This window comes from Oncorhynchus nerka, linkage group LG26, assembly GCF_034236695.1.
Source record: "Oncorhynchus nerka isolate Pitt River linkage group LG26, Oner_Uvic_2.0, whole genome shotgun sequence".
NCBI classification, from domain to species: Eukaryota; Metazoa; Chordata; class Actinopteri; order Salmoniformes; family Salmonidae; genus Oncorhynchus; species Oncorhynchus nerka.
This window is the reverse complement of record NC_088421.1, coordinates 5,420,437-5,446,759: the sequence shown is the minus strand read 5'-3', so window position 1 is coordinate 5,446,759 and position 26,323 is coordinate 5,420,437. Positions and strand designations below refer to the sequence as shown.

Sequence of the window (26,323 nt, the reverse complement as noted above, 5' to 3'; positions counted from 1 at the left end):
GGTTTGTTTTAGGTCCACTTGTAGTCTTTCTGCCAAGGCGTATTGAAGCTATTCCGACAGCTCGTAGCCAAACCCTTCATAGACACTATGTTGGTGTTTCCTTTATTTTGGCAGTTACCTGTATGTGCTTGTGATAACATTTTATCCACAGTAATATTTTTGAAACTATTGTTCCTCTGTGGCTAAATTATGCTCTCTGGTGTATTTTGAGGACGGGCTCCTGTGGTTGAAAAAAAAACCATGTATATATAATAACTGGGTCCCTTATGGGCTTTGGCCCCTGCCCCTGACTCACACAATTGACCAGTCACATGTATCTTCTCCCTTGATCTAACGATTAGCAGGGTGGCACCAGGCAGCAGCAGGCTATCTACACTCATTGAGAGTGGGCTCCTGAATCCTCCTGTGGTTGGCAGTTGCAGAATATTATATATATAATATATACTATGTATTTTTGGGGTAAGCCCCTGCATTTAGCCGGCCCTCCCAGTACCATGTGAATTCCTGTGTATCTCCGAAGGTACCTTATGTGTACTTTTGACCTTTTATTCTTGCCTATAAATCTGTGGCCACATACCTGGTTGTGTAGCCGGAAATTCAGATTGCTGGCATCCCCCTTATGGAAAAACCACATGATTTCACATGTGGAAAATCACATGAAAAAAATATGAAGTGTTCCAAAAACACAGTTTCACATGATTTCACATGTGAAATGTTGTGTTTTTTCTGAAAGGGAAAGGCTTCATAATTCATAAAGGTCATTTTAACTAACTGATATTATCTTATAGAACAAAACTTATAAGATCTCCTAAGCCTGCGTTAACCTCAGACCTTATTTTCGGCGTTTATCCCAAAACCCCATTCTTTCCCAATTCATTTCCCCCATAGGAATGGCTGAACGAGCCAGAGGCAACGCATTTCAGTTTTTTAGGACTACAAGCTGGCGAGCTCTATTGTACTATATATGTCTAGCTGGGCCTTTTTGCTCACTCCCATGAGCCTTTGCTTCAGCTGTGTCTTAGGGAAATATCATAGAGCACCCTACTTGGCCCTGCGGTCCTGACGTCCTGGAGTAGGGCCACCCCTCGGGGGCCATTGCAGACGTAAACTAATCCAAAAATAGACTATAAATTGCCCTCGCACGATATCATAGCATGGCACCACGCAGCAACCATACCTCAACCCACTAATCCATTCCTCAATAACCCCTTAGTCAACACCACTCACTCCCCAGCTCTCCTCTCCTCGGAGACAGATGGGCACTGGGGTAGGAAGGGTAAGGTGATACGTTTATAAGTAAGAAGCAATTGACTTCAGTGGCACACAGAGTTGGACACACTGCTCGCCTTTCAAAGTGTGAGACAGAAGGAGCCCCCGGCCCACACTATAGCTCTACACAGCTCCAACTCTGCGGTATGTCCAACGGCCTCCTAGCTCCACAGCTCTTGTTCTTGTTCTATGGTATGTCCGACACAGCACAAGGCACAGATCCTAAGGCACTAACCTTGCTGAGTAGACGCCTGGAGACCAGCCATTTTTCTCTTATAATAACCCCAGCCCCCTCCCAAAAAACACACACACACACACACACACACACACTAAATGGAGAACTGAGCACCTCCACCCCCCTCCAGTTTCTCCTCCTCCCTCCTTTCTAATTTGTTCTCTCAATATCTCGCTCTCGCCCTGATTTCTTGCTCTAGTTCACAAGTCTCAGCAGTGTAATATGAGAATGTCTCTCTCTGTTCCCTTTGCTCTCATGTACCCTTGTGTTTAACTTGGTTCCCCCCTTTTCTTCCCCCCCCTCCCCTCCCCTTGACGTTCCAGTTGCAGAGATGGCGATGAACAGCATTCTCAACGCTGCCGATATCAAGAAAGCCCTAGACGCATTCGCAGGTGACCAAACACCTTTTACTCCATTTTATTTTCTTACATCACATTTAGGAACAGATTCCCAGACATCCATTAAACCTAGTCCAGGACTAAGAAGCATTCTCAATGAAGATTCTCCATTGAAAGGTTTCCTGTTGTTGTCCAGGACTAGGCTTAATCTGTGTATGGGAAACCATCCCACAATGTGTAAACAAGAAAATACTGAATAGAGGCTAAATAAATGCCTAATTATACTTAGTAAAGGTCAAATTCATTAATTGTATTGCACGTTAGTGGCTAATATGTGTTCTCTATACTAAAGTGTTAATAGGAGGAGCTCCTTGGTCAAACATACACATTGTACGTGTCCCAAATGGCACCTTATTCCCTATAGTGCCCTCCTATATAGGAAGTAGGGTCCCATTTGGGATCAACACATTTTTACATAATTATGACACTGTAATAGCACATCATATCTGACATAATTATGATAGTGTAATAACTGGTATTGTGTAACACATCTGCCAGAAGATAGCAGCTAGTCCTGGTGTTGGCACAGTCCTCTAACCTATAGAATTGATATGACCACTGGCACAACAGAATCCACACACGCACATACACTCAGACAAACGTTGTGTCATCGTGTAACAATAGTAATTTCTTAATGATTGTTTAGCATTAACGTTTAGCCTCTGGAGTGCTGTGTCCAGGCAGCTCATGTATTGTTTTTTTTGTTCGATGTGCGACTGGTCAGGTCCTCCAATATTTATTTTCAATCCCATGCTGTTTTTGTTTTTTGTTTTTTTTGTGTTTTGTGTGAGTGTGTGCGTGTGCAAGCATCTGTGCGTGCGTGCCTGTCTCAAATCAAATCAAAGTTTATTTGTCACGTGCGCCGAATACAACAGGTGTAGTAGACCTTACAGTGAAATTCTTACTTACAGGCTCTAACAAATTGTGCAAAAAGGTGTTAGGTGAACAGTAGGTAAGTAAAGAAATAAAACAACAGTAAATAGATAGGCTATATACAGTAGCGAGGCTATAAAATAGTGAGGCTACATACAGACACCGGTTAGTCAGGCTGATTGAGGTAGTATGTACGGTGCCTTGCGAAATTATTCGGCCCCCTTGAACTTTGCGACCTTTTGCCACATTTCAGGCTTCAAACATAAAGATATAAAACTGTATTTTTTTGTGAAGAATCAACAACAAGTGGGACACAATCATGAAGTGGAACGACATTTATTGGATATTTCAAACTTTTTTAACATATCAAAAACTGAAAAATTGGGCGTGCAAAATTATTCAGCCCCCTTAAGTTAATACTTTGTAGCGCCACCTTTTGCTGCGATTACAGCTGTAAGTCGCTTGGGGTATGTCTCTATCAGTTTTGCACATCGAGAGACTGAAATTTTTTCCCATTCCTCCTTGCAAAACAGCTCGAGCTCAGTGAGGTTGGATGGAGAGCATTTGTGAACAGCAGTTTTCAGTTCTTTCCACAGATTCTCGATTGGATTCAGGTCTGGACTTTGACTTGGCCATTCTAACACCTGGATATGTTTATTTTTTAACCATTCCATTGTAGATTTTGCTTTATGTTTTGGATCATTGTCTTGTTGGAAGACAAATCTCCGTCCCAGTCTCAGGTCTTTTGCATTCTTCCAGAATGGTCGTGTATTTGGCTCCATCCATCTTCCAGAATTCTTCCAGAATGGTCCTGTATTTGGCTCCATCCATCTTCCCATCAATTTTAACCATCTTCCCTGTCCCTGCTGAAGAAAAGCAGGCCCAAACCATGATGGTGCCACCACCATGTTTGACAGTGGGGATGGTGTGTTCAGGGTGATGAGCTTTGTTGCTTTTACGCCAAACATAACGTTTTGCATTGTTGCCAAAAAGTTCAATTTTGGTTTCATCTGACCAGAGCACCTTCTTCCACATGTTTGGTGTGTCTCCCAGGTGGCTTGTGGCAAACTTTAAACAACACTTTTTATGGATATCTTTAAGAAATGGCTTTCTTCTTGTCACTCTTCCATAAAGGCCAGATTTGTGCAATATACGACTGATTGTTGTCCTATGGACAGAGTCTCCCACCTCAGCTGTAGATCTCTGCAGTTCATCCAGAGTGATCATGGGCCGCTTGGCTGCATCTCTGATCAGTCTTCTCCTTGTATGAGCTGAAAGGTTAGAGGGACGGCCAGGTCTTGGTAGATTTGCAGTGGTCTGATACTCCTTCCATTTCAATATTATCCCTTGCACAGTGCTCCTTGGGATGTTTAAAGCTTGGGAAATCTTTTTGTATCCAAATCCGGCTTTAAACTTCTTCACAACAATATCTCGGACCTGCCTGGTGTGTTCCTTGTTCTTCATGATGCTCTCTGCGCTTTTAACGGACCTCTGAGACTATCACAGTGCAGGTGCATTTATACGGAGACTTGATTACACACAGGTGGATTGTATTTATCATCATTAGTCATTTAGGTCAACATTGGATCATTCAGAGATTCTCACTGAACTTCTGGAGAGAGTTTGCTGCACTGAAAGTAAAGGGGCTGAATAATTTTGCAGAGAGACCAATTTTTCAGTTTTTGATTTGTTAAAAAAGTTTGAAATATCCAATAAATGTCATTCCACTTCATGATTGTGTCCCACTTGTTGTTGATTCTTCACAAAAAAATACAGTTTTATATCTTTATGTTTGAAGCCTGAAATGTGGCAAAAGGTCGCAAAGTTCAAGGGGGCCGAAAACTTTCGCAAGGCACTGTACATGAATGTATAGTTAAAGTGACTTATGCATATATGATAAACAGAGATTAGCCGCAGCGTAAAAAGAGGGTTTGGGGGGAGGCACACAATGCAAATAGTCGGGTAGCCATTTGATTACCTGTTCAGGAGTCTTATGGCTTGGGGGTAAAAACTGTTGAGAATCCTTTTTGTCCTAGACTTGGCACTCCGGTACCACTTGCCATGCGGTCTGTCTGCGTGCATGCGTGCCTGTCGCGTGTGTGCATATGTATGTGCGTGCCTGCCTCCATTTGTGTCTGTACTCTGTGTGTGTGTGCGCACATGCGTGTGTGTTCACTAAACTGTGTGTGTATTATGCCGTGCAGCGGCTGACTCGTTTGACCATAAGAAGTTCTTTGAGATGGTGGGTCTGAAAGCCAAGTCAGCTGAGGATGTGAAGAAAGCCTTCCTGGTGCTGGACGCTGATGCCAGCGGATTCATAGAGGAGGAGGAGCTCAAGTAAGAGACACACACAACCAGAAAGACACAGACAGAGAGACACACACACACCGACACTTTGACTAACTACACCTTCATTTATTAAATAATATACAGTGCGTGGTGACTATCCAGTGACCACGCGGACATGCATCCACATACAAACACTCACGTTCAACTGTTTAGGCACCAGAGCATTCCTAGTAGTTGTACTGTCTGTTCTCAAGTCTCTCTGCCATCCTCCTGTTGTCCATAGGTTCGTACTGAAGGGATTTGCCTCAGACGGCAGGGACCTGACCGACAAAGAAACCAAAGCGTTCTTAAACGAAGCCGACAAGGACGGAGACGGCATGATCGGCATCGACGGTAAGTAAACTATTTCTCTGACCGACGGACACATATACTCACCTGTGTCATCATAGTGTCATCCGATTTTCCACAGACTCCACAGAGTGCTCTAACCTCTTGTCTCTCCCTGTTCTCTTTCAGAGTTCGTTGCCCTGGTGCACGAGTAATAGACACATCCCTAAACCGACTAGCGCTCCACCACCCGGCCCCCGATATTCCCTCTCTCCCAGTCTGCAGCCCCCCCCCACCACCTCATCCCTCCACCTGCCCTCACTGACACCCAGCTCTCTCCCACTCAAGCGCACTACTACTACTGCACTGGAGGAATGGGGTCGTGGCTCCCACCCCCCACCCCGCTAACTTACCCCTCTCCACCACTCCCACCCACAACCTATTTATTTTTTTCCTTTTTATACAAAACGTATGTGTTTCTGTTTATGTATAGTTATCAGACCGCCTGGAAGGCCAATAACCTCAAGTTAAAATAATAATGTAGATATTTCAAAATGAGAGAAAGTCATTTTACTTCACCCCCTTTTTACTCTGTCCCACTACCCCCACTCTTTATCTTTATCTGTCCATCTCTATTTCAACTTTCTGGCACTGCTCCTTTCCTTTCCTTTCCTCCCCTCTCTCCTTTGGTAATGAGCTGTTGTAAAAACACACCAAAAGATGAAGCTGTGAACGAACAAACTAAAATAAATTTAAAAAATGCCTCAAGAACAACTGACTCACTCTGAATGCTTCCTCTGTTTGTCTCCTTCTCTTCTCAGATTGGTATTGCTGAGTGATTAGTGCTTTTTGGAGGTCGGTTCAGTTTTGGTTTGATTACAAAAAAGTAATCAAGGTTTTCGATTTCAATAATATATTTAGCCTTTTACTGCAGTGGGCTAAATCAGAGTCACACAGAGTGTTGGTTAAACAAATCCACTTTGAAACAAAAGTATACCCCTCATTCACATGTTTATGGGCTTCAGAAAATAAGACACCTGTACCATGTCAGATATAGAGTTGAAATGTGTTCAATTTTGAGTTTGCTTCCCAATATTACATCACAGACGATAGAAATATAGCAAAACCGTTTGACATAGATTTTCGGCAGCTTCTTAAAAAGGATGTTAATTAATTGTGAAATTATAAAAACTATTAATAACATTCCACCAACGAGGCCACTAGACGGGAAATGTTGCCCTTTGACTGCAGGGATGGGGTACACATTAAATGCATTACGAAATAAAACAATTTAAATGATTTTAAAGCTTTTTAATGGAAATTAAAAACCAAAAATAGTGAACATTTATACTGTCAAAACATTTCAAATATTCCATTGTCTCTGTCAAGGTTCACATTGGGTAGACATCCATTGAAAAATAGAAAATGACTATCATAATGATAACATATTTCAGTTGTGTACATTACTTCATTTTTATCTGATGTCTTTATCATTTTTCATTCCTTAAAGTCATCATCTCATCTCTGCTCAAGTAGTAGCAGCCAGCCAGCCCGACCATCTAACGTTACAGTATTTCTGTGCTTCATATACCGTACTGTCTTTAGTCATCCTATTTAGCTAGGCTAGCCTGTCTAATGATGTTGCAGAGCAGTCGGTTAAAAAAACATTTTTACTAGCTCTTCAAACAAGGTAAGGCATACTTTCACAAATTGTCTCCGTCCCTCTCATCGTTGTGTTCTGTACATTCCTATCATGCGGTCTATTTGGTCTGTGTGTGTCTTATCTAACATCCAAGCCGGGAAGTACAGGCGCAATGGATTATGGTCATTGTAGTTCATCACCAAATTTCTGTGCTGAATTAAGTTTAATTATTGGCTTAATACTACAGCCAAGCGTCCCCACGTAGTTCTTGACTTGATTTTGCTCGTGAATTATTGGATTTCTCTCTACAGAAACGGCGCGTTGGGCTCACAAAAAAAGAACTAAATGGAATTCAAATAAATGAATCGACGTCGGTTAATTGGTTGTTCAACACATTTCAGTTAATCGCTCAGCACTACCGATTGGCCCTCGATAACTAGAAAAGAAATGTGTCAAATATCAACAGCAACTAAAAAAACAGAATCAGAGGATGTATTTTTGTCTGATTAAAGGAATTGGAAACAATGTGAAAAGCAGCTACCATTTTTATTTTAGCAGTAAAGTCAAAAGTCATTGTTTTGTTGGAGCTATTACATTAGCTCAACACTCTCACATGTCAGCCATTCACATAGCTGAGTACACACTAAGGGTAATTTAGATTAAGTATCCCCATTGGTGGATTAGAATTGACAAACCCAGGTCCTTCACTAGAGTAGTAGGCCACCCTACTGCCTGCATGAGCAAAGAAACACACAAATCTCATTGTACATTTACTAAAGGCACTGGACCAAACAGCACTGTTAAATTAAGCACTAAAACTCACTTGTCATAACAATCTACCTGCATGGCATTCCTAAGAGAAAGATCAGCTCACTGTGGTTCACTGTAGTTTAGCATCAAAGTGAAGTATTGGTTTAAATTGGCATATTGTTACTGTACAAGCAAAACTAAACAAAAGTGCTACTTGAAGAAAACAATGCAAAAGGCTTTGATAAAAACAACTACTTCTACCACGATATTTCCTGTACCTGACATGTACAGTTGAAGTCGGAAGTTTACATACACCTTAGCCAAATACACTTAAACTCAGTTTTTCACAATTTAATCTAGTAAAAATTCCCTGTCAGTTAGGATCACCACTTTATTACGAGAATGTGAAATGTCAAAATAATAGTAGAGAGAAGGATTTCAGCTTTCATTTCTTTCATCACATTCCCAGTCGGTCAGAAGTTTACATACACTCAATTAGTACTTGGTAGATGCTACATTGCTGCCTTTAAATTGTTAACTTGGGTAAAACGTTTCGGGCAGCTTTCCACAAGCTTGGGTGAATTTTGGTCCATTCCTCCTGACAGAACTGGTGTAACGGAATCAGGTTTATTGGCCTCCTGGTCACACATGCTTTTTCAGTTCTGCCCACAAATTTTCGATAGGATTGAGGTCAGGCCTTTGTGATGGCCACTCCAATACCTTGACTTTTTGCCCTTAACTACTCTTACCACTTGGGAGGCGGCCCATCAGGAAGACCAGGACCCAGTTGCAGAGGGAGGTGTTTAGTCCCAGGGTCCTTAGCTTATAGATGAGCTTTAAGCCATTCTTCCACAAATTTGGAAGTATGCTTGAGGTCATTGCCCATTTGGAAGACCCATTTGCGACCAAGCTTTAACTTCCTGACTGATGTCTTGAGATGTTGCTTCAATATATCCACATAATTTTCCTACCTCATGATGCCATCTATTTTGTGAAGTGCACCAGTCCCTCCTGCAGCAAAGCACCCCCACAACATAATGCTGCCACCCCCGTGCTTCACGGTTGGGATGGTGTTTTTCGTCTTGTAAGCCTCCCCCTATTTCCTCCAAACATAACAATGGTCATTATGGCCAAACAGCTCTATTTTTCTTTCATCGGACCAGCGGACATTTCTCCAAAAAGTACGATCTTTGTCCCCATGTGCAGATGCAAACCGTAGTCTGGCTTTTTTATGGCAGTTTTGGAGCAGTGGCTTCTTCCTTGCTGAGCAGCCTTTCAGGTTATATAGGACTCATTTTGCTGTGGATATAGATACTTTTGTACCTGTTTCCTCCAGCATCTTCACAAGGTCCTTTGCTGGTGTTCTGGGATTGATTTACACTTTTCCCACCAAATTACGTCCATCTCTAGGAGACATAACGCGTCTTCTTCCTGAGCAGTATGACAGCTGCGTGGTCGCATAGTGTTTATACTTGCTTACTATTGTTTGTACAGATGAACGTGGTACCTTCAGGCATTTGGAAATTGCTCCCAAAGATGAAACAGACATGTGGAGGTCTATAATTAAAAAATTAAAAAAATTCCCCATGATGTCAAGCAAAGAGGCACTGAGTTTGAAGGTAGGCCTTGAAATACATCCACACCTCCAATTGACTCAAATGATGTCAATTAGCCTATCAGAAGCTTCTAAAGCCATGACATTATTTTCTGTAATGTTCCAAGCTGTTTAAAGGCACAGTCAACTTAGTGTATGTAATCTTCTGACCCACTGGAATTGTGATAATGAATTATAAGTTAAATAATCTGTCTGTAAACAATTGTTGGAATAAGTACTTGTGTCATGCACAAAGTAGATGTCCTAACCAACTTGCCAAAACTATAGTTTGTTAACAAGAAATCTGTGGAGTGGTTTTTGACTCCAACATAAGTGTATGTAAACTTCCGACTTCAACTGTATATGAAGTCAGAAAATATTCCTGATTCTGAAGGAAAGTGCATAAAGGAGCGCCCTCAAAGATTTGTCTCGCTAATTAAATCAAAAGTATTAATGCACTTGCGAGGTCAATCAGTGCACCAAGCATCTGTTAGGGTTTCTGGCATCTTACATTGCCCGCCGAACTTCCTTTATCACTGTAGTCATCTGATAAACTCCATCATATTTTTAAATAACCAACTGTACAAGGTTGGTATTAGGGGCTGCTTTGAGAAAGTGTGGGGCAGTTTTAAGACAGTTTTCAACAGTTTGGGAGGATTTGGGGCAGTTTTAGGGCATCAACCCTAAAACCCCTGCTGCATTTGCATGACTACATTTCAGACACCTGCCAGATCTCACAACGCCTGGATAGGTATGAATTTAACATATCAGTGAATCATATGATATAGCAGTCGACTGCACAGTTGATAATGCGGAATGAAACCATTTGTTGATGCAATGCAATGACTGAAATGTAGTCGAACTGGAACGCGCCCAATACCTTTCCAAGGGCGTGACCTCTTCACCGACGGAGCCGTGGAGCAGATCTGTCATCGGTGGACGTGGGCTTCAGCTTGACAGTGGCGAAAGGGTTGGTGCCCCTATACAACAAAGACAGTGAGAGAACAGAGATATGGTAGCTCACGCATGATGTTTTAACGAGCCTGAAAGAAAACCGAAACTCACACATAGTCTGTTAACCAGCATAAACAGTCCAGAATGATGATTTCCCATGAAATAATCAAGTTGTCATTTATTTGGATGAACAGTGTACAGCAGCACTAACCCAACGCACACGGCACCTCTCCAAAACTAACTGACCAAGCATGGCCCAGCCTCATCACATACAGTAACTCATTTGCATAACATTGTGTGATATGCTGAGAGCCATTTGAACGTGCGCGCAGATGACAATATCCCCAACAAGCTCCCACAGTCTCACTTGCAGAACTAGATATTGTTCCACGTTCTCCAAATGTCCAATTTTGAAGTTGCTCCAAATGTTTTTGACACCCTGGGTTGACTCCTGCTGCTCTGTATCGTTCCATTTCTCAAAACGTCACATTTCAAAGTTAAGGGATGCGTTTAGCCACTCGTTCCAAAGGTTAAGGTAAGGGTTAGGGTTTGGGATAGGGTTAAAACATTACGTTTAGGAACTCATTCTGAATGGTTAAAGCGGGGAGAGAAAAAAAAAGAAGCAATTGCTACATCCATTTTTGGACTTATACATTTATGACATGTACCCATTGATTCTTGAAGAATAGAACTTAGAAATGCCTCAGAAGCTTAGTTCCACTGTCGTACCCCAATATAACTTAAAATATCAGCTTGTTTTGCTCAACGTTTGTAAACAAAGAAAATGTGAACATGGTTAAAAACTCTCATTTTGATATCATGGATGGTCAGTCTTTGTATCCATAGTCCGCCTATGAATTTGAGAGTGATTGCATTTCTCCAGCCCCATCCCTCAGCTTTTTACTGAACCAGTGGCAGGGAGTCAGCTTTGTTATTGTTTCTACTGCTGATTGCTGCTTTAAGGTAAGGGTTAAGGTTTTGGATAGGTTATATACAGTGCCTTCGGAAAGTATACCGACCCCTTGACTTTTTCCACATTTTGTTACATTACGTTAATCCATACTCTAGAATGGATTAAATAAATAAAAACATACTCAGCAATCTACACATAATAACCCCATAATGACAAAGCAAAAACTGGTTTTAAAAAATTCAATTGATTGGACATGACTTGGAAAGGCACACACCTGTTTAAATAAGGTCCCACAGTTGACAGTGCATGTCAGAGCAAAAACCAAGCCATGAGGTCAAAATAATTGTCCTTAGAGAGCCGAGACAGGATTGTGTCGAGGCACAGATCTGGGGAAGGGAACCAAAACATTTATGCAGCATTGAAGGTCCCCAAGAACACAGTGGCCTCCATCATTCTTAAGTCGAAGAAGTTTGGAACCACCAAGACTCTTCCTAGAGCTGGCCGTACGGCCTAACTGAGCAATCGGGTGAGAAGGGCCTTGGTCAGGGAGGTGAACCGATGGTCACTCTGACAGAGCTCTAGAGTTCTTCTGTGGAGATGGGAGAACCTTACAGAAGGACAACCATCTCTGCAGCATTAAATCAATCAGGCATTTATGGTAGAGTGGCCAGACGGAAGCCACTCCTCAGCAGCAGGGAGTGGGAGAGTAGTCAGGGTCGAGGCAAAGATGAATGGAGCAAAGTACAGAGAGATCCTTGATGAAAATCCGCTCCGGAGATCAGACAGCCAAGTCAACGCAGGAGTGGTTTTGGGACAAGTCTCTAAATGTCCTTGAGTGGCCCAGCCAGAGCCCGGACTTAACCCAGATCGAACATCTCTGGAGAGACCTGAAAATAGCTGTGCAGCAACAATCCCCATTCAACCTGACAGAGCTTAAGAGGATCTGCAGAGAAGAATAGGAGAAGCTCCTCAAATACAGGTGTGACAAGCTTGTAGCATCAAACCCAAGAAGACTCAAGGCTGTAATTGCTGCCAAAGGTGCTTCAACAAAGTACTGAGTAAAGGGTCTGAATACTTATGTAAGTTTAATTTTTCAGTTTTTTTTTTAATTAGCAAAAATGTTTTTGCTTTTTCATTATAGGGTATTGTGTGTAGATTGATGAGGGAAAAACAACAATTTAATCAATTTTAGAATAAGGCTATAACCTAACAAAATGTGTAAAAAGTTAAGGGGTCTGAATACTTTCCGAAGGTACTCTGTATCAAAAAACAGTGTCCACAACTGGGATCGAACACACAACCTTCTGACCCAGAATCATGGGATTACATCCAGGCACCACGCCCTAGCAAAACCTAAGCCTACTTGATGGTAATAGCATTCACTGTTGCCCCTAGTTGCCGGTTTCGATGGCATTTCCCTCGGGACATGGATAAACAACCAATTTCGACGTCAATCTTGAACGATCTCTCTAAATATCACTTCTTAGTAATGAATAAACACAAATAGGACTGATGAGAACTGCAATGGCTGTTCCTTACTTTGGAAAGAGGTTTGGCCCAGGTCCACCATGACGCTCTCCTCTCTGCAGGGGGAGGAAAGAACAACTTTAGAAAGGTGTATTTTCCAACCCATGCAAACATGTTTACATATAGAGCTGTAACCCAGCGAGGGGGGCAGAGCATCTACGGGTGTGCAGTCCACACCATGCAAAGATCCAACACCATGCAAACACACACACAAACAGACACACACACTCCTCACCCCCCTACACTGTCAGCAGCTGGAGCTTCCCCCCTGCATCCACCAGAAGGAGGGCTGTGGCGTCATAGAGAACAGCACATTGCCACAGTGCCCCTGCTGGCCGGAGGACAAACATGCCGCCGATTTTAAATACTAATTTTCATTAAACCTTTTCCGCTTTAACTCCATTCTAACTAGCTTTGAATGACTTTCACTCAGAGACTTTCCTCAGACTATAATGTTAACAATAACAAACCAACATTGATTTGTTAGAAACACCACGTTAGTGTCGTACAGCAGGCTCACCATAGCGTAAACAGTGACTAGATTTTAAGAACTTCATGGCCAAAATCGATCCTCAGTGATCATTCACCCAGGCAGCATTACCTTATTGTCAGAGTGAGACTCCGCCCTTCTATCCATGCTGGGTGTGATTGGACGCATCTCTGTCTGTCTATTTGGTGGAGGCGGCGGGGGCGGGGGTCTACCGTGGCTGCTGCCTCCTGATTGGTCCAGCAGGTTGTCCATACTGTGGGCACTCCTAAGGGTGGAGCTACTGAAGGGTCAAAGATCACCAAAAGTCAAAACAGCATTAGCAACTCATTAGCAACTATCTCTTAAAGGGATAATTTACCCAAATGTACCCTCAAGAGAAATTATTATTTGCTTATTTGCTTGAACTGTCCCTTTAAGAGCTAGTGGATCACCTGGAGCCAGTTGATCTAGGGGCCTCCTCCAGTGTCCCCACATAGGCAGCTGGGAACCAGCCCTGGCTGTGGGGGGAAGCAGAGAAGAGATACATTTCTATGAAGTTTCTATGAAGGACAGAGAGCTATGGCATGCTAGCATTCAGCACATGTCATAAGCAAGTAGGCTAAAAAATATATATATTAAAATTATATTTTAAATTTTCTGGTTCATAACCCAAAGACTACAGTATCAAGTGGAGTATCTCTTGAACAGATTTAAGTTTTCCTTATACAATGTTGTTCTGTGAGGGCAGCTCTGCCTCAAAGGCAGGAGCATCTCTCTCTACCTCCCTCTCCCTCACCGTGAGCTGCTCTCTGCCCGGCCGTAGAGCCAGCCATTACGGGGCTCCTGCACCAGCACGCTCACCACCTCCCCCCGGGAGAAGGGCAGCAGGGTGGGGTTGCTGGAGTTAGCAGGGTGGGATACCAGAGCTCTCATAGGTCTCCCTCCTCCACCTCCACCCAGACCTAGGGACTCGCCAAATGAGCTGGAGCGGGAACGGATGTTCTGGGGTGATGGGCCTGTTCACACATGGATGTGTGAACATCAGAGGGCCAGGAAGGCAAGTCATAGGAGAGGAAAAACACCTGAACACCATGGGTATAGCATCTACATAATAGTTATCCAGACTTTGTTTTAGCATGGACATTGCCATTGATGGCTTCCACCAAAGTAGTCAACTGGGCACGAAGATGAGTACTCTATCTAACACTATAGGTTTGGTATACTGTAGTGTAGATATACAGTATATCATGCCCCCACCTCTGGAGGGCACTCTTCCTAGAGGCTGCTCCTCTTTGCCTGACCATTGGCTCCCCCTGTCCTCCTCCCTCGTTCTGGATGTGTTGTCCTGGTCCAGGTGAGAGGGGTTCCGGGATCCAGGTCGTCTGGTGGCGTTGACCTGGTCTCTCCATCCATCAGCTATCTGCTGTAGGCTTCCCCCTGCCCCTGTCTGGCTCATCGAAAACACACACATTGCATTACTTTCATTCACCTTGTTTATTCATTGGCTTTCATCTAGGTCAGGAAACTTACTCTCTTCTCTCTTTACTTACCACTCTCTCTCAAAAAAAAATTAAACAGAAAGCAACACACTAGGTGGAGCCTCTACTTATTCATTCCCTTCAAATCCACAAATTGGAGACTTGGAAAAGGAAAAGGCCAGGAGCAGGTGGTCATATTGCAAACCAGCCACGGTTCTTTCTATGATGAATGTGGTTTATGGGTCGTCCTCTGTAGCTCAGTTGGTAGAGCATGGCACTTGCAATGCCACGATAGTGGGTTTGCTTCCAGGGACCATCCATATGTAAAATGCATCCCTGACTGTAAGTCGGTTTGGATAAAAGTGTCTGCTAAATGGTGTATATTATTGAGTGTGTATGATTAAATTAGACTGTAGTACAATGAACTAAGCTACACTACCTTGTTCATGAGGTAGATGATGGACTGAGTGAGACCACAGTGTTTCTCAGCCAGGAAACGGTATCGCCTTTCTTCCTCCATCAGAGCCTCGCGGTGACTCTCCCTCAGGAAGTGAATGTACTCATCCTGTGAGCACACATGCAATGTGTAAATATAGAACTTCCTCTGACACAGACACACACTGTGTAAATACTTTTTATTTGATTTGACTCATACTCTTTATCTGACACACACACACACACACACACACACACACACACACACACACACACACACACACACACACACACACACACACACACACACACACACACACACACACACACACACACACACACACACACACAGGATTGACCTGGTGAGCCCCTCTCCTCAGCTGCCTCTCCAAAGATATGGCCTGGCTCTGTACCTCCATCTCATATCGCCTCCTGCTGCCCTGGAGGACACATTACATCAATGCCAGATACATTTTACACTGAGTGTACAAAACATTAGGAACACCAGCTCTTTACATGACACAGACTGATCAGGTGAATTCAGGTGAAAGCTATGATCCCTTATTGATCTCACCTGTTAAATACACTTCAATCAGACAGGTTAAAGAAGGATTTTTAAGCCTTAAATCAGTTGACAGCTGGATTATGTATCTGTGCCATTTAAGTGCCCTTGCCAGACGCACCAGTTTGAGTGTGTCAATAACTGGAACGCTGCTGGGTTTTTCACGCTCAACAGTTTCCCGCATCAAGAATGGTCCACCACCCAAAGGACATCTGTGGGAAGCATTGGAGTCAACATGGGCCAGCATCCCTGTGGAATGCTTTCCATGCCCCCAACAAATTGAGTCTGTTCTGAGGGCTAAAGGGGGTACAATTCAATATTAGGAAGGTGTTCCTAATGTTGTGTACACTCAGTGTATACATAATAACACCACCATAGTCTTTATGTAAAAGTATCAGTAAGGATCAAACAGGAATGGTCCGGGCACTGCCCACTACTTCTGTACTACTTTTGTACATTCGGATTCTGTCTGTGTGCCAGTCCATGATCTTTACTACACTACTTCTGTACTATCAACACAAGGGGGTACAGTATGTGAAAGGGGTAGGTGAAGGAGAGTGGCTACTCACTGCTATGTAGTCCTTATCCAGTCTGACATTGTTGTTCATCTCCTGTAGCACCTCAGTGTGGAACCAGCGGAACTAGAACAACACAGAGAATGGTTATTATGATCGCAGTAGTTGAAACACCACTGGTAAGCCAAACAATCACATCTCAAATTGTCAGATTATAGAGTCAACTGTGATGTTACACCATCTGGTAAAATATACAGTACAATATATTAATAAGTGGGTTGCTTAGTTGTGAGTTGTTTTGACAGGTGTATAACTACAACCCCAGGTACAATTGCAATACACTCGTAATTCTTCCTTTTGAATTCTAATACAGTAAAAGAACTAGTGCAGTGCCACTGTTCTACTGTTTGATGAGGAGTGTAAAAGTAACCTACTATTCCTTCCAGTTCAGTGGTGAGACTCTTCTGGTTCTCTGAAATCTGAATCAGAACATCTCCTGTGAGACACAATGAGAAATTATTATCATAGGCAGACATTGACACACACACACATCCCAGAAAAAGAGACAGTGTCAAAGCACACATACAGTCCTACCCGGCCTCCCCCATACACGCACACGGAATGAGAGGCTGCTTTTATCATCTTTAACAACATCCCAAGGCGCATCTCTCTGACTACACTGTAAGACACTTCTGTAATTTCAACAGTAAAAACACGGTAGAATTCACAGTAAAATATCGTAAACGAGTTTTAAAGCACATTGTAAGAGTTTCCTGTCATTTTACATTCACATTTGACATTTTTGTCGTTTAGCAGATGCTCTTATCCAGAGCGACTTACAGTTAGTGCATTCATCCTAAAACAGCTAGGTGGGTCAACCACATATCACAGGCATAGCAAATACATCAGAAAAGTCAGAGGTAGAAAGATGGCCAAGGACTCTGCTGTGCTAGATTCAGGGGGACGCTGGTTCCACCATTGGGGTGCCAGAACAGAGAAGAGCTTGAACTGGGCTGAGTGGGAGCTGCCCACCCGTAGGGTTGGGAAGGACAAAGGACCAGAGGTGGCAGAAGGGATTGCTCAGGTTGGGGTGTAGGGTTTGAGTGTAGCCTGAAGATAGGAAGGGGCAGTTCCTCTTCCTGCTCCGTAGGCAAGTACCATGGTCTTGTAGTGGATGCGAGCTTCGACTGTAAGCCAGTGGAGTGTGCGGAGGAGCGGGGTGACATGGGAGAACTTGGGAAGGTTAAATACTAGGCGGACTGCAGCGTTCTGTAAAAGTTGCAGGGGTTTGATGGCACAAGCCAATAAAACACTATAGAATGCACCGAAACATACCTTAAATATGTTTTACAGAATACATGATGGTGCAGTGTGGGAAAATGCTGTGGGCGGGGAAAGAATCTCATTAACATATTTTAAGGCATGCCTTGTAAGAAGCTCTAGTTGAGTGAGAATGTTCTGGCCCCAGAGAATACAGTAATATACAAACCTTGTCCCAAAAATGTACAGTAACTTACTGGTCAATTTCTGCCAGTAATTCACTGTTATGCAAAATACTGTATCATACTGCATTTTTGGAGCGCAAAAACTTTTTTAACACCCGTGGGTGCATGGTGTTGTTGTTTCTGACTCATTAACATATTTTTTAGGTGTGACTTGTAAGAGGCTCTATTTGTTGCACCCATTAGTGAGAATGCTGTACGGATTTAACTGACATATTGTAATCAATCAATCAATCAACTGTATTTATAAAGCCCTTTTGAAATCAGCAGATGTCACAAAGTGCTATACAGAAACCCAGCCTTAAACCCCAAACATCATGCAATACAGATTTCCAGGTTTCCCAGAAATCCCAATTGGAAGATTCCTGGATAATATTAACCTATTAACTCACTTGGTGAAGACCAAATGACTGAAAATGAACAAATTACACAACCGTGTCTCTTTTGCCCTGTAGTCACTGTCAGTTTCGAAGCCTTTGTTAAGGCCCAAAGTACAAGTGATATAAAACACCAAATATCAGTTGGTATGCTGTAATATAGAATTACATTTTCACTATTAGCAATTGCTGAATAGCTTTTCAGTACAATTCAACAATAAAGTACTGTATTGATATTTTGCTGTAAATAAATATTGCTGTGGTAAAATATTGTGGGAGGGACAAGAATCGCTGGCCCATTATCATACAAGGCGTGAACCCTTGACTTTTTTCACATTTTGTTATGTTACAGCCTTATTCTAAAATGGATTAAATAGTTTTTTCCCCTCATCAATCTACATGCAACACCCCCACAATGACAAAGCAAAAACCAAGCCACGAGGTCGAAGGAATTGTCCGTAAAGTTCCAAGACAGGATTGGGTCGAGGCACAGATCTGGGGAAGGATACCAAAAAATGTCAGCAGCATTGAAGGTTCCCAAGAACACATTGGCCTCCATCATTCTTAAATGGAAGACGTTTGGAACCACCAAGACTCTTCCTAGAGCTGGCCGCCCGGCCAAACTGAGCAATCGAGGGAGAAGGGCCTTGGTCAGGGAGGTGACCAAGAATATAAATAGTAAAGTAAAGTACGGATCCCCAAAAAACTACTTAAGTAGTACTTTCAAGTATTTTTACTTAAGTACTTTACACCACTGGTTTTGACAGTAATTGATTAGCTATCTAGACACTGAAAATGCTGTTCAACACCCCACAAGTATCACTAACTAACCAATTACTGTCTAATCAAGTAACGCTACTGTTCAAATATGCAAAATATTGCTCAGCTAGCTAGCTAACTTAAGGCTAACGTTAGCTACTTTCAGTAGCGTCAGCTCAATTAGTTAGCTACAGTATCTGTTGAAAAACAAAGCTCGATAGCTGAATTAACATTTTTTTCAATTTATGGACATTCTTGAGAAAGAGGGCTAGAGATGCAGCTCACCAAACACAGAGTGAGACGGTTGCTGTATTTGCAGGAGTTAAGTGACTAGATTTTGTTTTTGTGTGTGTGTGTGTGTGTGTACACAATACAATTATTTAGCATCTAGCTACATAGATAGGTTGGCTGATAATGTCACGAAAACGATGTGTGTGCTTCCATGGGGCAGAAGTCAGCCTGTTGTGATTCTGGATTGCCAGATTGCTGGCAAGAATGACAAACTGCCATGTGAGGAATCGTAAGTGGATCATATCAGCATTTTTCGTCATGTTATTGATACCATGTCTTGTTTTGAAGTGTTTTGACTGATTTCATGTCAATGCAAATATTTGCTAGCCACCTAACCAACAACTGTAACAATGTATTTGAGACAAAAGGTGGTCATTGTGCAAATGTATTCGTTTGCAATAAACATTGGAGACAAAATATAACTTACATGTCAACTATATAAGCCAACCTTATCTGTTTGGCCCCATGGTTGAATACATGTCGATTTTGTTGCTAAAGCGACAGAGAGAGAATGAACACAGGTATTGTTAGTGAAGGGTAAGATAGTTGAATGTTAATCAGGTTTACGATTGAGTGAACTGCTAATATCAATACGGAACAGAAATTTCCCAGGTTTTTACCTTTAGCTCAATTCAGGTAAACATTATTTCAAATCAAAGTTTATTTGACACGTGCGCCGAATACAACAGGTGTAGTAGACCTTACAGTGAAATGCTTACTTACAGGCTCTAACAAATAGTGCAAAAAAATGTGTTAGGTGAACGGTAGGTAAGTAAAGAAATAAAACAACAGTAAAAAGACAGGCTATAAAAGTAGCGAGGCTACATACAGACACCGGTTAGTCAGGCTGATTGAGGTAGTACGTACATGTAGATATAGTTAAAGTGGCTATGCATAAATGATAAACAGAGAGTAGCAGCAGCGTAAAAAGAGTGTTTTTCATATTGCGTGTGTGTGTGTTCGTTGGTTCAGAATACACCATATTGTCACGGCACTGATATTATGCCGTCTCTGTAATAATAGAGGAGATCCAGGAAAGCAGATATTCGGACAGCAAGGAAGAGGGGAGGAGAGAGAAGAGAACACAGGACAGAGAGAGAACACAGGAAAACATAGAGAGAGAGGGGAGACCAACACAAGACAAACATGTCATATTGCTCTCCAGCCAGAGGAAGTAGTTCTTGCTAAACATGACCTCTCGTAAAGAGAAAGCTGCCGCTTCTGACGTGTCCTGTGTGTATAAAATGTTAGACCCTGTGATATATTTCCATCGCTGAAAGCAATCATACAGGCCGCGCTGACTGTCCCAGTTAGCAGCTGTGAGATATTTCAGTGCATTAAGACGTCTACATACAGTTGAAGTATACATGTGATATGAGTAATGCAAGATAGGTAAACGTAATTAAAGTGGCATTATTTAGAGTGCGTTGTATAAAGTGACGAGTCATCCATTTATTAAAGTGGCCAGTGATTGGGTCTTTCCGAGTTAGTGATGGCTGTTTAGCAGTCTGATGGCCTTGAGATAGAAGCTGTTTTTGTCTCTCAGTCCCAGCTTTGATGCACCTGTAGTGACCTCGCCATCTGGATAGTAGGGTGTGAACAGGTAGTTTGCCCCCTGATGCGTTGTGCAGACCGCACCACCCTCTGGAGAGCCTTGCAGTTGAGGGCAGTGCAGTTGCCATACCAGGCTGTGATACAGCCCAACAGGATGCTCTCGATTGTGCATCTGTAAAGGTTTGTCAAGGTTTTGGGTGACAAGGCGCTGTTGCGCCTTCTTCACCACACTGTCTGTGAGTGAATAATTTCAGTTTGTCTGTGATGTGTACGCAGAGGAACTTAAAACTTTCCAACTTCTCCACTGCTATCCCTTCAATGTGGATAGGGGGGTGCTGCCTCTGCGGTTTCCTAAAGTCCACAATCATCTCCTTTGTTTTGTTGACGTTGAGTGAGAGGTTGTTTTCCTGACACCACACTCAGAGTGCCCTCACCTCCTCCCTATAGGCTGTCTCGACGTTGTTGGTAATCAAGCCCACTGCTGTTGTGTCGTCTTCAAACTTGATGATTGAGTTGGAGGTGTGCATGGCCACGCAGTCGTGCGTGAACAGGGACAACAGGAGGGGGCTGAGCACGTACCCTTGTGGGGCCGAAGTGGCCCCTCAGAAAGTCCAGGACCCAATTGCACAGGGTGGGTTTGAGACCCAGGGCCTCCAGCTTGATGAGCTTGGAGGGTAGTATGGTGTTGAATGCTGAGCTGTAGTCAATGAATATCATTCTTACATAGGTATTCCTTTTGTCCAGATGGGATAGGGCGGTGTGCAGTGTGATGGTGATTGCGTTGTCTGTGGACCTGTTGGGGCGGTATCCAAACTGAAGTGGGTCTAGGGTGGCCGGTAAGGTGGAGGTGATATGATCCTTGACGAGTCTCTCAAAGCATTTCATGATGACAGAAGTGAGTGCTACGGGGCGGTAGTCATTTAGTTCAGTTATTTTTGCCTTATTGGGTACAGGAACAACGGTAGCCATCTTGAAGCATATGTGGATAACATACTGGGATAGGGAGCGATTGAATATGTCCGTAAACACACCAGCCAGCTGGTCTGCGCATGCTTTGAGGACATGGCTAGGGATGTTGTCCCTATTCATGGCTTTATTATGTGTGCCAACGTCGGCAACATGGCTACAGAAAAATCGCCATGTATAAATCCAAACTGTACAAAAAATGCAAACGCAACATGCAATAATTTCAAAGATTTTACTGAGTTACAGTTCATATAAGGAAATCAATTAAATGAAATGAATGAATTAGGACTTAATCCATTGATTTCACATGACTGGGAAGACAGATAATATTTTAGTCAGGCAATGTCCACGTTATTCTCACATATTTTAGAATGTAATAATAATGTGAATATCAAGGCCTAAAAAAGACATTGTTGAAGTGGTAACAGTATAATTTTTATTTGACACTTTTTGCATGGATGGGGGTTCTATTTTAGGCCCTATTAAGTACAATTACATAGATTATCCATTTGTATAACATTCATGTACTTATGTTGCAGTAGTTTATGTGTCGGGGGGCTAGGGTCAGTTTGTTATATCTGGAGTACTTCTCCTGTCTTATCTGGTGTCCTGTGTGAATTTAAGTATGCTCTCTCTAATTCTCTCTTTCTTTCTCTCGGAGGACCTCAGCCCTAGGACCATGCATCAGGACTATCTGGCATGAGGACTCCTTGCTGTCCCCAGTCCACCTGGCCATGCTGCTGCTCCAGTTTCAACTGTTCTGCCTGCGGCTATGGAACCCTGACCTGTTCACCGGACGTGCTACCTGTCCCATGCCTTTTTAAACCTCAAATACAGTACATGTTTTACATTTCCTACATTGCAGGAAAGTTCTCCTTCAACAGGGTGATCAAATTAAGATCCTACATCTGTAACTCCTTTTAGCCTCAGAGTGTCTGAGTGGCTAGGTTCAGGATGGGTTAAATGAACTAAACAGGACCCACAGCCTGTTACACTCTATTATGCATACGGCTCTGAAGACTAGTCTGTCACCTGATTCCACTGCTATAGTACAGATAACACCCCCTAACAAGGGCTCCGGTTACATTATACCTCTTATTAGGGAAATGGGAAGACTGACTCTGGACCAGTTGTTATGGTTAGACTCACGTACATGTCTTGTTACCTCAAAATGCATCAACATTACAGTCACACTGATGTGGGCAAAATTAATTTTAATGCATATTCCACTATGGGGTAAAAAAACAACATAGAAATACACACCTGTGCGCTCTATAACTCTGCTCTATACAAACAGGAACAGACATACTGTGTATGGCACAAAAAAATACACGCATACAGCACAACTGCTATTCAATCCAACCCAGTGTCCACCCTCTGTCACATACATACACACACACGCCCTCATCTAAGAAAGCTCCAGAGGTATTGTGACGGTAAAAGGAAGTGTACCAATGTGCTGCCTGTCAGGTAAACTTTGCTCTGTGTGGTTCGGTGAAGGACACTGCATTGATTGGGGTAATTACCACAACCATAAACGGCACAAAGGACCCATACAGTACATCAGTCCTTCGGGTTTCTCTAGCTTTGTTCCTGCATCTCTAACCTTTCTCATACTCTTTAACTAACCTGACACACACACACCATACGGCAGAGACATGCACATATGTAATGTACACACGCACACACACACACACACACACACACATGTGCACACACACACAGTGAATGGAGAGGTTCTTACCAATAGAGCGAGACGACATGGTGTGAAAGGCCTGCTCCCCTATCTTAGCAAGGGTGCTGAAGTAAGCCTCACTGGTCACAGCAAGGGCTAAACACACACACACAGAAACAAACAAGCAATTGAATTGCATATCCCAGTTGATATGATTCATTTTGCTGACATGCCAGAGTTAGACTCATGCACAACAAACACATGAATCTGAAAGCAGCAAATTGCAGAAAGTTTGTTTAATATGCATCGACAGATTAATCTATAATTGATTCAAATAGCTGGGCCCATCGCATATACATGTTCCATATTTCCATATCTCATTCCTTTGGAGTGGAAAAGGACTGCTGCAGACAGAACATAACCTGGACAGACACATTTACATTCAGCAGTTCAACCCACAGAAACGTGTAGGTCATATTATGTCCTATAGGTTCATCGTAATAAACATTCCCAAGTGATATGGCAGTACTGGAAACCTTTTGAACTCTGTTGACAAAATGAAAAGTAATTTGCATTTATTTCCAGGTTTGTTGTGTAGAAGTGAGGAGAGGCGACAAGGAAGGGCACGAAAAATGATCTCTTTGTTATAATCTCCACCCGGCACAGCCAGAAGAGGACTGGCCACCCCACATATGCTCTCTCTAATTCTCTCTTTCTTTCTCTCTCTCGGAGGACCTGAGCCCTAGGACCGTGCCCCAGGACTACCTGACATGATGACTCCTTGCTGTCCCCAGTCCACCTGACTGTGCTGCTGCTCCAGTTTCAACTGTTCTGCCTTATTATTATTCGACCATGCTGGTCATTTATGAACATTTGAACATCTTGGCCATGTTCTGTTATAATCTCTACCCGGCACAGCCAGAAGAGGACTGGCCACCCCACATAGCCTGGTTCCTCTCTAGGTTTCTTCCTAGGTTTTGGCCTTTCTAGGGAGTTTTTCCTAGCCACCGTGCTTTTACACCTGCATTGCTTGCTGTTTGGGGTTTTAGGCTGGGTTTCTGTACAGCACTTTGAGATATCAGCTGATTTACGAAGGGCTATATAAATACATTTGATTTGATTTGATTTGATCTCTCATTGATGAGATGATATAGTTCTGAGAAGGATCTCTAGTATAAATCAGTCATATACTTACTGTATGTATGACTCTGCTGAGAATGACTCTTTTGTCACAATGTACTCTATTTTATTTGAATGCTTCATCGTATTCAAATGCATGCCACAAAGGTCATCGGTTTCACTTCCTTTCTTTCTCACCTTGGAAAGCCTGCATGTAGCTGTTTCCCAAAGACACTAACTTCTGTAGACTTGGGTTGAACTGATCCATCAGGCTCTGTTGACACACACACACAGAGACGGAGAGACACACACAGAGACAGACACACACACACACACAGAGAGACACACACACGGTGAGACATTGAAAAGTGTGGTGTTTATCTTGAACAGTAAGCTGTATACATATACCCTGTTCATAAGTGATATTGTATTTATCCATAGAATACAGTACTGCTCACAACTACAGTGCGCCAAATTGAACAGAATATACAAACAACAAATGTGCATTGCAGATTAGGCCTACAGTTTAAGCTTATATCTAGGGCTACGCTACAATTGTCAAGATTTCAAACCAATCTCACTCACCGCATATATGCCCAAAGTAGAGCGATGCAACTGGTCGCTGTTTTGTCCAGACATTCTGACGCTCAAAGTGTTCCCACTGGCTGCCTATGAAACATTCAATCTATTGATTTATATGTTGTGAAAATTAAGGGTGACAGTCCCGAAAGTCCCCTATCCGTATCAACGCGGATGTTCTAATTCACAGGAAACTGGGCGGGGAGCAGAACAGAACGTGTGAGTAACTGACACTGGAGCTCAGAGAGGACTGTTGTCAATTATTAATCAAGTCAAAGCTATAAACAACACAAAACACGCAGCGACTAGTGACCTAAGCTTTACAAAGATAGGTTATTTGTGTAAGTAGGGGCCTTAAATTGCCATTTTCATTATCTCCATTACAATACCAGTGTCTACATATGTGAAAAAAGTGAATTTCTACAAGTTCTACCTGATGACATCATCATAAGTTAAAGCATTTTAAAGATAGTGATTTTCAAACACTATGGGTTTCGGATGACGTGGGAAGCAAGAAAATACCGATCCCTCTGGCTAGAAACTAGTTGCCGGTTTAGAGCAGGCTGCCGGCTTGTCAGGCTCCCACTCCTCAGCGGGATTGGCAGGCTCCCATCCCGCGTCATGCCTCAGCCGGCTCGTCAGGCTTCCACGCCTCAGCCGGCCCGTCAGGCTCGCCCAGGTGGGATGCCGGGTTGCGCCCCTAGAGGGGGGGCTACTGTAACACCTGTTTCCACTCCCCCTCTATGCCCATCATTACACACACCTGTCATCATCATTACACGCATTAGCGCATCATTGGACTCATCTGACCTCCTTCACTTTGTTGATTGCTCCCTCTATATCTGTCTGTTCCTCAGTTTGATCCCCGGGTCAGCATTGATGTCGTTATGTTTTTCATGTCCAGACGCTGACATGTCTTGTTTCATGTCTGTTTATTAATTAAATGTTCACTCCTGTACTTGCTTCTCGTCTCCAAGCGTCTGTCCTCACAAAATCAGTTTTACTTACTTTTAATCCTACCCTGTGATGTCACAGAGAATAATTGTTTACGTTTTTAACCACAGATCAAAGAAAGACATTATGTAGACACTGGTATGACGCTGGAGATAATGAATACAAGGTTGAAAAGTGGCGGAATTGCCCTTTAATAAAACATTTAATCCGTCATCAACACTAATCAGACGTCAAAGTTAACTGGAATGATTCAATGAGTGAATTTTATAACATTCACAATCTGATGAGCATGAGCTCATGTTCACACCCAGGATAGT

General features: G+C 42.8%; 2 protein-coding genes across 5 annotated transcripts in view; one reads left to right on the top strand and one right to left on the bottom strand.

Annotated features, from left to right (window-relative positions):
* LOC115110856 (parvalbumin-7-like) overlaps positions 1-8,950 on the top strand; it is a 46,774-nt gene extending 37,824 nt beyond the window's left edge. For both annotated transcript variants that reach the window (XM_065010025.1, XM_065010024.1), the window contains exons 2-5: positions 1,828-1,896; positions 4,980-5,112; positions 5,348-5,457; positions 5,581-8,950. In XM_065010025.1, the coding sequence (XP_064866097.1) occupies positions 1,836-1,896; positions 4,980-5,112; positions 5,348-5,457; positions 5,581-5,606 (330 nt within the window). In that variant the 5' untranslated portion in view covers positions 1,828-1,835 and the 3' untranslated portion in view covers positions 5,607-8,950. The remainder of the gene's footprint in view (positions 1-1,827; positions 1,897-4,979; positions 5,113-5,347; positions 5,458-5,580) is intronic.
* On the bottom strand, positions 6,688-25,254 carry LOC115110110 (brain-specific angiogenesis inhibitor 1-associated protein 2-like protein 2). 3 transcript variants are annotated; one of them, XM_029635477.2, is made up of 14 exons: positions 25,059-25,253; positions 24,672-24,747; positions 23,424-23,510; positions 16,665-16,726; positions 16,285-16,356; positions 15,513-15,593; positions 15,158-15,283; positions 14,498-14,687; positions 14,037-14,256; positions 13,693-13,758; positions 13,373-13,541; positions 12,784-12,827; positions 10,258-10,357; positions 6,688-7,765 (listed from the first exon to the last, which is right to left on the bottom strand). In XM_029635477.2, exons 1-13 carry the CDS (start codon positions 25,110-25,112, stop codon positions 10,279-10,281), a joined length of 1,326 nt encoding a protein of 441 aa, XP_029491337.1. In that variant the 5' UTR covers positions 25,113-25,253; the 3' UTR covers positions 6,688-7,765; positions 10,258-10,278. The 3 variants fall into 3 exon arrangements, with proteins under 3 accessions (XP_029491337.1, XP_029491338.1, XP_064866095.1); XM_029635478.2 differs by having other exon boundaries at positions 6,688-10,357; positions 13,373-13,538; positions 25,059-25,254; XM_065010023.1 differs by having other exon boundaries at positions 6,688-10,357.
* Positions 25,255-26,323: the final 1,069 nt, after the last annotated feature.

Bases quoted from the DNA above. Each gene is read 5' to 3' on its own strand.
- LOC115110110 (XM_065010023.1), bottom strand. From the start codon at position 25,112: ATGTCTGGACAAAACAGCGACCAGTTGCATCGCTCTACTTTGGGCATA. The intron at 23,511-24,671 runs GTGAGAAAGAAA...GTGTGTGTTTAG, and splicing joins CTACATGCAGGCTTTCCAAG to CCCTTGCTGTGACCAGTGAG. The intron at 16,727-23,423 runs GTAAGAACCTCT...TGTGTCTCACAG, and splicing joins CATGTCGTCTCGCTCTATTG to GAGATGTTCTGATTCAGATT.